This window comes from Alosa sapidissima, chromosome 10, assembly GCF_018492685.1.
Source record: "Alosa sapidissima isolate fAloSap1 chromosome 10, fAloSap1.pri, whole genome shotgun sequence".
Taxonomy (NCBI): domain Eukaryota; kingdom Metazoa; phylum Chordata; class Actinopteri; order Clupeiformes; family Clupeidae; genus Alosa; species Alosa sapidissima.
This window is the reverse complement of record NC_055966.1, coordinates 14,439,201-14,454,400: the sequence shown is the minus strand read 5'-3', so window position 1 is coordinate 14,454,400 and position 15,200 is coordinate 14,439,201. Positions and strand designations below refer to the sequence as shown.

Genomic DNA, 15,200 nt, shown 5'->3' with positions numbered 1-15,200 from the left:
AGAAAGAAAATAGTCACGGGGCGTCCGACAAAAGTTCTCTCAAAACGTCGCGTTGCATCGGACACTCCAATTGAAAACAATGAAAACAATGGAATGAAACGGATTTTATCGTTAATGTTCGCTCGCATCGCGTCTGGTCAGGACATGGCTATTACAGTACAAGTAACACACAAACACTGAACTAAACGGGACATCTCTCTAAGCCCACAGTTTACATCCTTATACACCTTTTTGGTTAAGTGACTTAAATGTTTCAGTTCTTGCCAGGGCCAGTCACCCCAGAGCAACTCAGGGTTGAGTGCCCTATTCAAGGGCACAATGATGGCAGCCAGGAATCAAACCTACAAGTTTTCTGCCAGCCGAGCTCTTTAGCCACTACGCTACAGTACCACCTTCTGATGTATGGCATGGGAGAGCAGATGTACTGAAAGGTGGCTTCCATGTGAAGATGTTTTGTAGTGATAGTTCAGAAAGGCCAAGTCTCACACAAGCCGTGCCCTTGAGAATACCCCCTAGCGACCGACCATGTTAGCTCAGCTCTCACTGTCTGGTGTGATCAGAGGACCTTCAGACCACAGTGCCAGTCGAGCCGTAGATGATTCATTCCGCCTGATTACCCACATGATACTTCAGTGTTTTAGTGAGTGAAGCCACTGGCACGATCTTTGAGTGTGTGTACATGTCTCTCTCTCTCTCTCTCTCTATCTAGATGTAGATGTAGATTACAAAGATGTAGATGTAGATTACAAAACTGATTACAAATAATCTATTCAAGAAGTTAACTTTCCAACAGGTTTTGTGTGTGCATGTGTGTGTATGGATTTGGTATTTGGATTTGGAGTCTCTGCTTTCTTGTTTGTTTGCTTTATTGATGTTTTCTCTCTCTCTGTCTCTCTCTCTCTTGTCTGTGCAACATCTTCCCCTCCAGAGGTAGCGATGGCCTCATTTTTTGGCCGTGATCAGGGAGGAACAGGAAATTCTGCAGCTCTTTCTTGCAGCAGTGGTTTTATTACTGGGACACCACTAATAAAGCCTGGTGCCGGCCATGAGCCTAGCAACCCCTCCCTCTCTCCCTCTCCCTCTCTGTCTCTCTCACTCCATCTCTCTCTATCACCACCCCCCTCAACACACACACACACACACACACACACACACACACACACACACACACACACACACACACACACACACACACACACACCAGCACCACCACAACGATTCTCGCTCCCAGTCTCCATCCACTGGCTGAGGTCTCCATCAGCATTCCAGGCCATAGCCAGAGACCTTCAGACCAAAAAGCAGCGAACACAGCGAATGTAAAACTGACATGCTATTCATTTCCCTCTGGAGAGAAGAAAGGAAGGGAGAAGTGAAACGAAATGAGAAGAAAATGTTTGGCTCTCCGTCCAGAAGGAGAGAGGGATGGATAGAGGGATGGATTTGGAGTGGAGGGGTAGTAGAGGCGAGGAAAGGGGGATGGATTTGGAAGTGGAGGGGTAAGAGAGGAGCCGCGTGCTCTGTGGTTGAGGGCGGCCACGAGTCATCTGTGTGGTTAGAGCCATTGTGCTCAGAGAGGAAAATCTGTTTGAACAGTGAAGTGGGGAAGATGGAGGGAGAAAGAGAAAGGCGAGGAAAAGAAAATAACTCAAGCCCAGTGGCCTGGGGTTAGGCAGGGGTCTTTTGAAGTCACTCTCCTAAGAGAGAGAGAGAGAGAGAGAGAGAGAGAGAGAGAGAGAGAGAATTCCTCCCCACTGGCTGTAAGGGAGGCAAGGAAAGAGAGATGGACAGAGTTTAAATTTCACATTTATGTCAGAGGGAAGACAGTCAGAATGAGAAAGAGAGACAAAGAGAGAGTTATTTGTAACACTAGCTTTGGCAACACTGTACTAAAACAGTTATGCTAATAAAGCACCTTTGAATTTTATATACTGTATATATATATATAGGGCTGTTTGAGATGGGCAGAGTTTAACGGGAGTGTTTTGACCTCCCTTAAATATACTCTCTGCATTGTGTTTTGTTGTTAAATCAATACATATAAGGCCACGTGACAACTGAATTGGATCTTACAGAATTTATTGCTCAGTGTAACATGAGCAAGAGGGGGCAGACTGCCCCAAGTTAAAGTTCATTTTGAGCCCTATGTCACTTTTACTCCACACCCCCTTCTCCCAACACAACCTTGACAAAGATTAATATTTTAAAACAAAACTACTGTGCTTTTATTATCATTTCAATAATATAAAGGTGTTTTTTTCTTGTGTCATTAATTTGGTGATTTATTTTGTATTTAATATTCCCTTTAAGAAGCTTTAGTCTTTAGGGGGGAAATATATATTTTTTTAATTGTGATTAATCGTGATTAATTCATTTAAAAAAAAATGAGACTATATTTCAAAATATGACAAAATATTTGACAGCAGCATAGTGCTAGCTGGTATTGTGGAAGTAAATGCTGACAGGAACATATTTCACTGAAATTAAAAGTACCCAAAAACACCACACCCTTGCAAAACACTGCACACCAACCATACAATATTAGCACATGATAACACTTGCAATAACACAAGCAACACCAGAAGTAAGCAGAGCATGTCTAACATTAGCCATTTATGACCTCCCCATTAACCTTGGGGTCAGAGTGTGTCCACAAGTTGTTAAAACATAACAACACACTCTTTAATTTTCTGTCTCTCTCTCTCTATGTCACATTTACACACAAACACACACATACATACATACTGTACACACACACATATACACACAGTCCAAGATCACATTTCCACTTATACATCTCTCCCTCTAGCTCTGCTAGTGAATTGGGTGGCTTTTGAATGACTCACAGGGCCAGCTCCTCTTGTCCACATACACACACACACACACACACACACACACACACACACACACACACACACACCAACACAATCACCACCACCAACAACCCACTCCCTTCACCCCCACCCGGCAGCCCCGCAGCATGGTTCTCATTACCCACCACTCCACACACACACACACACACACACTCCCCCCGCTCTGGCCTTGAAAGTCCTGGCAGAAGCCCCACGTAACAAAATGTGGTGCCTGGATATTTATACTCCCGTCTCTGTGTTTCACATTAAGGGAGCTCTGTATCTGCATTTTCTGACTCTCACAGCAAAAAAAGTAAAGAGAAGGGAAGAAAGAGAGAGAGAAAGAGAGAGAGAGATGGAGAAAGAAAGACAGAAAGGATGAGGATGAGGAGACGAGGGGGAGAGAGAGGGGGAGAGGGAGAGAGACATCAGGCAGCTTTGGGCTCTGCGGGAGATGAGTCTGTAGCTCTATGCAGCCCAGGAGATCAGATGAGAAGCACATGTAACAAGAATAAAGGAATCAGAGTAATGGAGTGGTTACGAAAGACAAGACAGAGAGAAGAGACAGACACACTCAAACAAGACTATAAAGAGAGAGGAGAGAGAAAGAAAGAAAGAAAGAAAGAAAGAAAGAAAGAAAACAAAAAGAAAGGAAAGTTACGAGAACAAAACATGGCCATTTACAAACTCATAGATAAGAAAAGTAAAAAGGAGTATCAGAGAGCTGGGGGGAGATAAAGAAAGAGAGAAGAGAAAAGGAAAAAGAGAAAGAAAGAGAGAAGAAAAATAAAAATAAAGCCATGCGCCTCCGGCCTGCTGGTCTCAGCTCAGATTCTCAGGTGGAGCACAGTGACGCATGCTCCCTGGCCGCTTGCGTGCCAGCATGCCATATAAAAGACTGATCGTGGTGTGTGGTGTGGTCGTACGCCCGACCGTGAAACTGCACGACACACCAAACAACCTCCCCCTGACCCCGCCTATCTCCATAACCTGCCATCGTCCCACTTGTGTGCATGACAAAACCAAGTCTGTCCTTGGCCCTCTATATCCCTCTCTATCCCTCTCTTTTTCCCCTCTCTCTCTCTTCTGTCTGTTTGTATCCCTCCCTTACTTGTTCCCCCCCCCCCCCCCGTCTCTCCCTCCTTACAAAACGGCCTAGGCAGAAAGCATACTGTTTCCATTAACAAATGTCATGCTTGCATAGTTTCATTCAGCGGTGCCTCAAACGCACACTGTGAAGATGGCCCGTGGAATTATTGAATTTGATGTTTTTTTTTTGTTTTGCTCTCTTCTTTTCTTTGCTTGCCTCGTGTCTCTCCTGTGTCTCTATTTCTCGCTTCTAAGTGGAGAAAAGAAGAGAACTCAGAGGAGCTCTTCAACGATCTCCGGCAGAGTTGACAAGATGGTGTCAGCAAACGTCTGTGGTCTCCTGCCTCTTGCTAACTACCCCTCTGAGTGACTAAAGTGTCGCTAAGATGCTTTGACATGTCAGGAGATGACATGACACCACCAAACAGATAGCCATGTTTTACTTATAAATACATTTGTTCTTGGCTTTGAAATGGAAACTAAGATGTTTAGAGTATTAATGATAAGTTAAAGGTGTGTGGCTTAACAGGCCATTCCTATATGAAACAGGAAAAGATTATTTTCTGTGAAAGACAAACTTAAAGCCATACAGAGTGAGATCCTGAATGCGATTTTCAGACAGCCAAGCAGCGAGACAGCACAACTAAATGACAGGCTCCCTGAAATCTGGAATCACAGTCATCTAACCCCTACACACACACACACACACACACAGAGACACACACACACACACACACACACACACACACACACACACACACACACACACACACACACACACACAATCACCAGCCTCCCCAGAACAAGTGGGAGGGGTCTACTTCCATATTTAGCCCATTACACCAGAGATGTAATTAGAGTCCATGAAAACAATCTGGCGCGGCACAGCGCAGCACAGTGTGTTTGTGTTTGTGATTTCTTTTTTTTATTCACGCGTTCCACACATCCTGATGGGGGCTCAGTCCTTCTGAGGGAGGATTCTACCCAGGCCAGAAGTGGGTTACTGGTACAGTTACACACAGAGAGAAAGAGAGAGAGAGAGAGAGAGAGAGAGAGAGAGAGAGAGAGAGAGAGAAGAGAGAGTGTGATGTGTTGTGATCACTGACTACGCTCAGCAGACAGGATCAGTGTTCAAAGGGTGCAAGGGTGCATAACTTTCTCTGAAAATCCTCACAAGATGCCAACATTTTTCCTACTAGTTTTTACCCCAAAAGCATCTGGTGAAACCTTCCTTAGTCAATGTACAGTAGTTAACAAAACCTAGAGAAACCTAGAGAGTGCAATGCATAGAATTTTCAAGCATGTTCTTGAGCATCTCCAAGGCAGTTACATTACAGTAAAATGACAATGCAAAAATACTCTTAATACCTCTGAGTACTGATTAGAATACATTTAGCATAATGCTATAGGCCTGGCAAAAATGGTGGCCCCATAATATTGCCCCCTATAATATTGGCCCCTATAATATTGCCACCTATAATATTGGCCCCCTATAATATTGGCCCCATAATAATGTCCCCTATCATATTGGCCCCCTATAATATTGACCCCATAATATTGCCACCTATAATATTGGCCCCATGGCATTATGCTCTATGAGAGCTCCCTGTCAGCCCCTGGTCCCCATAACATAAACGGCAGAGAAGAATAACAATGTGGGCCCCCTTTTTACATGCATAGTGAGTGTTGATTTAATGTGCTTTTATGTTGATTTTGTGTTTTTCCTGTTTGGAGGTGTCCCAGGAACCTTTGCAAAGCACAGGCATCACATGAATGGATAAAAATCTTCCAGATGTCAGTCACACCATGTTTTTCTGAAATGCACGGCACAGAGGCAGGCTGCTCAGCAGGAGTCAGCTCTCACCATTAGTCCACTCAGAGAGCAGGAAGAACATCACATAGCATAGGGAGGAGAGATCTGAGCCTGTCAAAGGACGATAGCATTCCCAAATCCACACACACACACACACACACACACACACACACACACACACACACACATTACTCGCACATGCACACACACACACACACCACTCATGCACACACGTCTACACAGGCACACACCGACAACACACACACACACACACACACACACACACACACACACATGCGCACGAATGCACTAACCCGGGGGCTTAGTTGCTCCTGTGATTGGCACCTCGTTAGGAGGAGCAGCGCGCTCTCGCAGGAAGGGAACTTTGCGCGGAGCAATCTTTGATAGCGCTGTCACGCTAAATCTCAAACCTTAATTATGATTTGTGCTGGGGTGCAGACAACACATCCCCCCCGGGAACAGGTTGGCATAACAAAGTAAGTGCAGTCACACACACACACACACACACACACACACACACACACACACACACACACACATGCATAAAATATTCTTGCCTCTCTGAACATTTTTTGCATTGCATCAGCAGAGATGGGCATTGGTTCTATGTTACCTGAAATGAACATATGAATTTTCCGTGGTAACACCTGAACATTACACCTATAGCTACCTGTAGCCGTCCTGTCATGATGCTTGAGCATGGGGCTTTCATCTCTTACTAAATATCAGGAACTAATTCCATCTTTTTCCAATGCATACAGTATACAGTTGCACCAGAAATCGTTTGTATTCAGGTGAATAAGCAGAACCAGTGTTTGTATCCATTTGAATGTACTGGAGCGGTGTTGGTGAACAAAGTGAGCTGATCTCCATTTTACTTCCCTGATGTGTCCCCCGGCAGCGAGGCTATTTCTAATTATAACACAGCATGGGTCCCACTCATCTGCATATTCTCAAACAGAAACATTAGTGGGGATATTGAGATATCAGCCAGTCCATTCCATTAGTTCAATGATTTTGGATCATCATCACCACCATGTTCCAGACACAAGTCTGTTTCTTTGAGGATCATTGCACTGCAAAGAATGGGGAATGCTTTGAAGCTGTGACGTCTTAGTCTTTGGGTGAGCAAAAATACGGTGGATGAAAATTGAGTGACTTAACTATGACAGGGTATGCGATTGTCCATGAAGCACGAAACAGAACACTACTTGCTACATTTGGGTGTATATTTGAAAAGTAATATGAATATTTTAGATGGACCTGACCTATCCTGGAGAACATCGACAACAAGGAAAGGTCAACCTCCACTGCATCAACACAGACAGAGTCGACTGGAGGTGGGCAGAGGGGCATCACATCAATGCCATCACCTGAGATCAACAGTAAATAAAAGCAAAATCACTTGCACTTCAGCCTGGTTGGTGCTCACGGAACAGGACGCAGTAGTTAAAAGGGGAAACCCAAGGTCTATCTAGGACCAAGGAGCAGGAGCACACAATGCTTTAAGTGATTTTTATTAGCCTAGTGCAAATCGACTAACGTTTCAACACCCATGCATCTTCTTCAGAGTCAAAGTAAATAAAAGCCTGCCCAACTAGACTCAGACAGAGCCATATACAGTATATAGAGAGTTTGGACAACTCAAATCATGGGCGCCATGTTTAAGACCAACGTCAGATGATTATTCTACAGTGCAATCCTATGGGGCGAACTAAAACACTTCTTCTGCTCTGTGTCTATATAGAAGTCCCGCAGCAGCACTCTGTCTGGTCAGGCAGACTGACCAGAGTCATTTGGTCTGCAGAGGAGTTGATCTCACAGATGGGGCACACAGATCTTACTCTAAACTCAAGATAAGTGAAGTGAAGTGATCCTTTGGTGAGCGCTAGGCACACTATCTTACCAGCACTATAACAGAGTCTGGTTTCCAGACATGCTCACAATATCCTTCAGCTCTTATGGGCTTCAGACACTGAAACAGTGAAACACTGAAACAGCACCCGCTTTGCCATAGGGTCACAATTCAGACCAGAGATAGTTGCAGAACTCCTACAGTTCTGACTATACTAACGGACCCAGCAGGCCCTTCTGAGGGGATGCTATGTGTGTGCCTGTGTGTGTGTGTGTGTGCTGTAACACAAGAAGAACACGGCGTCTCATTTTGGTTCTGTTCTAAAAAGACCACACACACACACACACACACATACACAAACACACACACACACACACACAGTACAGATGGTCACATCATAAGGCAGGCTTCAGAAGACACTATATGGCAAAAAGAGTATCTCACCATTTTAGAAAACATCAAAACACAAGCTTCCTTACATTACTCAAGTTGCCCATAACTCAATAACACCAACTCCAGAAAGTACAAGAGCACAGTTAGGCTTTATCACATTGTTGACGTCAGTGTTTGAATGGAAGGGTTTTAGTGAAAGAAGAAATCCTCTAACAAGCGGTAATTTAATATCCACAGTTGGGCATTTTCCATTCAAGGGGAAACAGTGAGTGTGGCAGTGATGCCTATTTTCCCTGCAGAAAGAACAGGCTTCAGAGGGAAGACTGCTCTTAAAATTGAGGCCATACAATAATGAAGTCAAAGATATACAGTTACAAATACGAAGACGAATTTCAATTTGTCTGATCAAAAACATGAGATATTTTACAGCAATGCCTCAAATATATCCCTCATGATGATGAGTAGATCATGCAACTAGTGTTTGTGAGATGTGCATGTAAAGATGAAAACATTTACACTCACTTTCATAGGCAGTGGAATAACTCGAGTGTCATCACTAGAGAGCCTAGTCCAGTATTGAACAATAATAATGCTATAGGGGGGCAGCCGTGGCCTACTGGTTAGTGCTTTGGACCTGTAACCGGAGAGTTGCCGGTTCGAACCCCGACCAGTAGGCACGGCTGAAGTGCCCTTGAGCAAGGCACCTAACCCCTCACTGCTCCCCGAGTGCTGCTGTTGTTGCAGGCAGCTCACTGCGCCGGGATTAGTGTGTGCTTCACCTCACTGTGTGTTTACTGTGTGCTGAGTGTGTTTCACTAATTCACGGATTGGGATAAATGCAGAAACCAAATTTCCCTCACGGGATCAAAAGAGTATATATACTTATACTTAACGCTGCTGCCACCACTGTGTGAAATTCAAACCACCATGCGAGGTGTGCACGGGATATCACCAGGAAACAAACATTAATAGAAGGAACGAAAATGTGACAGGACAATGTGCCATGTCTCTTCCACTTGTGAGGGCCTAGCTGTGGTTGGTCAGGAGAGGGGCTCCACAGCCACACGGAGCTCGGACAGAACCACTTCCTCTTGGCGCTGGATGACCAGTGCTGGACCCAGTGGCCTCTGGTCAGTTCCCCCCCCCCCCCCCCTTCTACACGTTATTATCCTCAATAAATATAGCATGCTATGCTGTGATTATGCTGACTTTAAGAATAGCCAGCGGTTCTCACACAGACTGAAACACACATCCATCACCTTGTCAGGGAGCCACAGAGGCCTTTTCTTTCTGACTGTGAAAAGGGGGCGAGCGAAGTGCCAGGCGTCAGAGCAGGAATTTAAATCGGCCTGCAGCCTCGAACGTCACGGCGCACGGCAAGGGAGAGCCGCAGGCAAATGATGGGCCTTTTGTGAAGCGTACGTGACGAAGCGTACGGAGCCTCTCTCTTTCCCTCGCTCACACACACACACACGCACACACACACACACACACACACATACCAGGCTGGGCCCATAATGTTGTGCTTGATTTGGCAGCAGGGTTCTCGTGACTGCTGCTGTTCCCACCCTCTCTCCCTGGTCCTCGGTGTCTCTCTCGCTCAGGGCTCATGACATTCCACAGCATATCTCAGGCACAAAGACAGACAGGAATGCAATGCTCAGACCAACCTCTATGAGAAACATACACACACACACACACACACACACACGCAACTGACACAAAGGACAAGCACCACCTGCTCTTTCCCTGAAATAAACCACAGAAGGTCAAGGCTGCGATTGCTTGGCAAATTAGACTGTTGATACCCCTGTGAGCCTGTTTAAATAGAGAAGAGGCTGCCGTTAGGAAGACAAATAAACAAATTATCTATCTAACAACATACTGACTCAGACTCATGCCAGAAGCTTGAGGTAGAAAGCACACATACACACACACAACTGACACATTGTTCATTTCCTTTACAAGTCCAAAATGTGCTTCTCTGCCACAGTCCAGTGTCATTTGTGCTCAACAAAAGCAGAGAGAATTTGAAAGTGGGAATCCTCTGGAATGATAATAAACAGATGACAGCATCTACACCTTTGAGCTTATTATACGCATTCTCGTTTTGCTTTAAAACTATCAAAAGATAGATAAATAGATAGATAGATACTTTATTGATCCCCAGGGCAACAGCTACAGCTTACTCCAACATATCCATCAATGAGTCGCAACAAATATCTCAACTGGAGAACTATAGCACAAGACAATACCTTTAAATTCAATTCTCTCATGGTTATTTTTGTCCTTTCTGTCCAAATGTCTGTTTGTGAACTCAGGCCACTGCAGATAGGCCAAGCCTCAAGGTTCTGGTCTATATCAGGTTGACAAATTACAGCAGGATGTTATTTGGGATGATGTCCATGCAAATCCAAACTTAACACATCTGTGGAGAACAGCACATGATGCAACCCTTTAAGCAGATGTCTTTGTGGATTGTGGACAGACTTAGACATGTGATGAAGCCCTACTGAAATTAATCTGTACAGAGAGCAATAGAGGTGAACACACACACACACACACACACACACACACACACACACACACACACAAACCACACACAATCACAAGGGTGACCAATTGGATTGATACATTATAATAGTTAAATTCAGCTCACAGCTCAACTATCTTAAAAACACAGGGTGATACACATGTACACAATGCTCCTATGATTTCCATCTATTTTTGATGTAATAATAAATATGACAAAATATTTCCCTGGGAAATGCTACAATATTGCATTGTATTCATTGTGCTATTCGTTTGGCATCACACAAAGTTTACAGTTCACAAATTAAATAAAAGGTGATTGCATTTGATAACACAAAAGGCACTAGCTATGTAACTGCACAGAGCAAAATAACAACTCTCTGCAAAAATGATGAAAAATACTTCTAAGCCACCTTTAGATATCTGGAATAAAATGTAAGCTTTGATTTACATCAACAAAAATCACTACCAACTACTGGCATGCAAGGACAATACTGGAAAAAACTCAACCAAAACAGTTTCACAATTTGTACAAAGTTGGGAATTTTATTCTTCAAAGAAGGCATGGTATATATAAACCTATTTTTTTCTCTATAAATATAAAGGTTATTTTGGTAGTATCACAAATATATGAACAGGAAACAAACAAGAAATCAAAGTACAGGTGGCAATGAGGTGAAGTTCACACTGAATACAGGCTTCCATGGTTGTTTTGTGATTAAAAATACTTCTCAGGGTCCATGCAGGACCATGCAGAAAGGATCTGAAAAAAAAAAAAAACTCCACCCCATTTTAACGATCTTGTCAGTTGCTGAGGATCAACGACCAGCGACTACTCAAAGTAAATACAAGAGCAGTGAAGAGTGTGTCAGTCTGTCCGGCTGGCTTTGGTGCACAGAAGAGAGGGGATGGGATAGTGGACTACAGCACCTCAGCACACACATGCAGGCACCTAAGGGGCATCTTCATCTTCCACGCCTCAAATATTTTTCTTATACTTTCCCTTAATTAGCTGCACACAGGAAAACTGAAGTGCACTGTTTGTGTGCCTGAGTGATTGTGTGTGTGTGTGTGTGTGTGTAAGTGAGAGAGAGAGCAAGGATGCCATTATGCTGAAGGTAAGCGCAACATGGGTGCTGTCCTTCCCACTGGGTTACTGAATGGGGGCCCTGGCCTTTATTTTTATATCCACACTCAGCTCATGTGCCAAATTAAGAGCTCTTTTCCAAAATGTTATAAATCCATTTTTGAAAACATTAATAAGTCATGTTATTTAATTGTGTGTTTCAGGTAATATCAATAAAAGTGCAGTTGTGTTGTATTACAGTTCCACTGAAATTACTTGATTAAATGATTAATAAGAAAATGCTTTAAAATGGTGGATATACCATTTTGGAAAAGAGCTCTTCAAGTATTACTCTGGCACAACATCTACATCTGCAGCAGCCCTTAAAGCACAACCAAATAATATCACTACTGAATCTGGTCTGCTCATAATTAAAATGGAACCCAAAAATGAAGATAACATATCTTACTTGATTCCAGTGGCATTCTTTCTCTGCTTGTTTTTTGTAAGATAGAATACTTGTAGCCCACAACAAGCTGAATGGACAGTTATGACAACTCATAATCCGATGGGTTCATTTCCTAAGGTAAGCACGGGATGGAGACCAGCACAACCAATTTGCCAAGACATTCCTTTCCCCCATAAGCTTTATTCTCATATGTGCTGGATTCCATGACATCCAATCCATTTCAGAAACAGACAACTTTCTATCCAAGTACTGTCCAGCCTCTAGGAAGTAGGCTACTCTCCTCAAAGGCTCTCACAAACCAAAGGCACTGGAAGTGATTTGACAATCCCCACCCACGCCCTCCCTCAAATCCCATTTTTTTTAACTGCCCAAACATTGGTGTGGAATGGCAGTAAACCTATTCCACCTGGTTTAAAAAACCAAACAAGAGCACCAGCATAACGGTAGTTGTGGAAGCCCGTGTGTAATGACGTGATCTGTACTATGAAAAGCGTTAAGCTTTAATTTAAAGCTCAAAGGTAAACTCCTATGGAAAAAAAGAAAAATAATAACAACCCAATTCTTTCGCAATCGGACGTTGGGTCTCAAAGAGCTTCACATGAAAAGTGTTCAATGTTATGTCCATTTTTTTATGTATTGGAAAAGCAGAACATGTTCACATAAAACATGCGCATCACTTTTGACGCAGCCGTCTATCACAGAGCGCAGACCCAGCTTATCCAAGCAAATAATTAATATTCAGACTTGTGATAAAAGGCAGATCGTATGTGTTTCTCCCAGCAATGCCAAAGGTCCTCACCAATGTCCTCAGAGCTTAGATGTGTACATAAAAAAGACAAGTCGGCATTCTTGCTGTCCGAAATCCGGTATGAATGATTTAAATCGACTGGAAGTAGATTTTTAAATACAAATATATACTTACAAAAATCTTACAAACGCATATTTACAACATAAACATATCAAAGACAGTTTCTTTGTAATTCCACAAATGGTTGTTCATCAGTTTTTTGTGTAACGTTCGGGAAAACACATTTGAAATTTAGTCAAAATCCCCAAACTGAATTCACACCGTTGTTTCACCGTGCTTACTGTTCGCCAGTCTTGTGTAGAACTTTCTCCACGAGTTGAGCGTCTTGCCCGACCAGATCCAGAAACCGGAGGTAATACCAACTATCAGGGTCATCAGGTACTTGATCATAAAGACCGTGAAGTCTGGGCTCATATCAGAATGGTGAAATGACGGACGTGGCACAGCATAACTCTTGTAGGTCTTACTGATCCATGTCTTCTCCCACTGCTCCCGGAAGGCCTGCTCATAAAAGTAGCATGCAATGACGATGGTGGCTGGAACAGTGTAGAGGACGCTGAAGATGCCTATCCGGACCATTAGCTTCTCCAGCTTCTCGGTCTTGGTTCCGTCGTGTTTCATGATGGTGCGGATGCGGAACAGCGACACGAACCCGGCCAAAAGGAAAGATGTCCCGATGAACAGGTAGACGAACAGGGGCGCCAGGACAAAGCCGCGAAGCGCATCTACACTGTTGATGCCAACGAAGCACACTCCGCTAAGCACGTCCCCGTCGACCTGTCCCACTGCCAGGATAGTGATGGTTTTGATGGCTGGCACTGCCCACGCTGCGAGGTGGAAGTACTGCGAGTTGGCCTCGATAGCTTCGTGCCCCCACTTCATCCCCGCTGCCAGGAACCAGGTGAGAGCCAGGATCACCCACCAAATGGAGCTGGCCATACTGAAGAAGTACAACATCATGAAGAGAATGGTGCAGCCCTCTTTTTTGGTCCCCTGGACCACAGTCCTAAAGTCATTGTCAAATTTCTCATTACACACTACCTTGTCCTCAAGGAGAAATCCGGCAATATAAGCTATTGAGACCATGGTATAACAGCCGGAGAGAAAAATAATGGGTCTCTCTGGATAGCTGAATCGTTTCATATCCACTAGGTAAGTCAAAACTGTAAACAGCGTGGACGCGCAACATAAAACTGACCATATTCCAATCCATATTCTGGCGAACTTTTGTTCTTCTTCATTAAAGTACATTACTCCATGGGATCGTTTTGGTTCGCAGGGGGCAGCGCAATCATCTAAACCCAGAAAACGATAATTCAGATACGGGGGGACTGACAGAGAAGAAGGACACTTAAATACGTTCCATCGGTCAGGAGGCATTGTTACCTCGGGGGTCGGGTTGATCGGGGTGCTTTTCTCCGACATGTTTTGTCCGACGCACAACTCGCCTGCACCGTGAACAGGGAATTTTTCGCATGCGAGGCTATCCGGCCACTGAAAGCCGAATTTGTTCATCAGCGCCTCGCAACCCTGCCTTGCCCGCTCACACAGGGACCGACACGGGGGTAACGCTTGGTCCAAAACAGTGCAAACAGGCGCGTACATAGAGCAGAGAAAGAACTTCAAATCTGGAGAGCACTGAACTTTGACAAGCGGATAAAACTGATGCACTTCGAGTCCTGCATCCTCTTGGTTTGTGTGTCCCAGTAAATTAGGCATGATGGTCTCGTTGTAAGCTATGTCCGTACAAAGTGGAATAGAAATTGGCTGGCAAAAGCCGTGCTCAGGAACGGACAGTCCCCGGTCTCCATACTGTCCAGCAACTCCCAAAATGCCAACGAATAACAATAGAAACATAGTGAAAACCTTTCCACTCACTTGACTATAATCCATTATCGGAACATTGTGCACAGCCATACTTTCTATGCGGTTTCTTCCCCCCAGACAGCTAGCTCGCCAGCTAGCTAGCTACTTCTCCGCTCCCCTTGGTTAGTCTTTCCTCCTCCTCGCTAAATTCACACTGGTCCAAACTTTGGAAAACGACAGCTTCCCCTCTGTAGGCGCACGGAGACGCAGTGAATGTCCAAAAACAAAGTATGTATAGGGAAAGTACATCCAGAATAAATCCTTGCACAAATACCCAATCGTGGACTCAATATTTCAGTCCCGATTGTCCGACCACGATAGTGAACACTCTGAGCTGTTCAAACCTGTTTCGAGGCGCCCTGCTGTCTCCTCTTCATATGGAAAAGAAGGGTGGGACTAAGAAACAGATGGCATGGTCCAGGGAGCGTCAACATATTCC

The 15,200-nt window shown here is 44.2% G+C and overlaps 1 protein-coding gene across 1 annotated transcript; it reads right to left on the bottom strand.

The window, feature by feature from the left end:
- Window positions 1-11,070: 11,070 nt before the first annotated feature.
- fzd1 (frizzled class receptor 1) lies at window positions 11,071-15,135 on the bottom strand. The gene has a single exon (XM_042106532.1). The coding sequence runs from the start codon at window positions 14,810-14,812 to the stop codon at window positions 13,151-13,153; it is 1,662 nt and encodes a 553-aa protein (XP_041962466.1). The 5' UTR covers window positions 14,813-15,135; the 3' UTR covers window positions 11,071-13,150.
- Between the last annotated feature and the right edge of the window lie 65 nt (window positions 15,136-15,200).

Bases quoted from the DNA above. Each gene is read 5' to 3' on its own strand.
- fzd1 (XM_042106532.1), bottom strand. From the start codon at position 14,812: ATGGCTGTGCACAATGTTCCGATAATGGATTATAGTCAAGTGAGTGGA.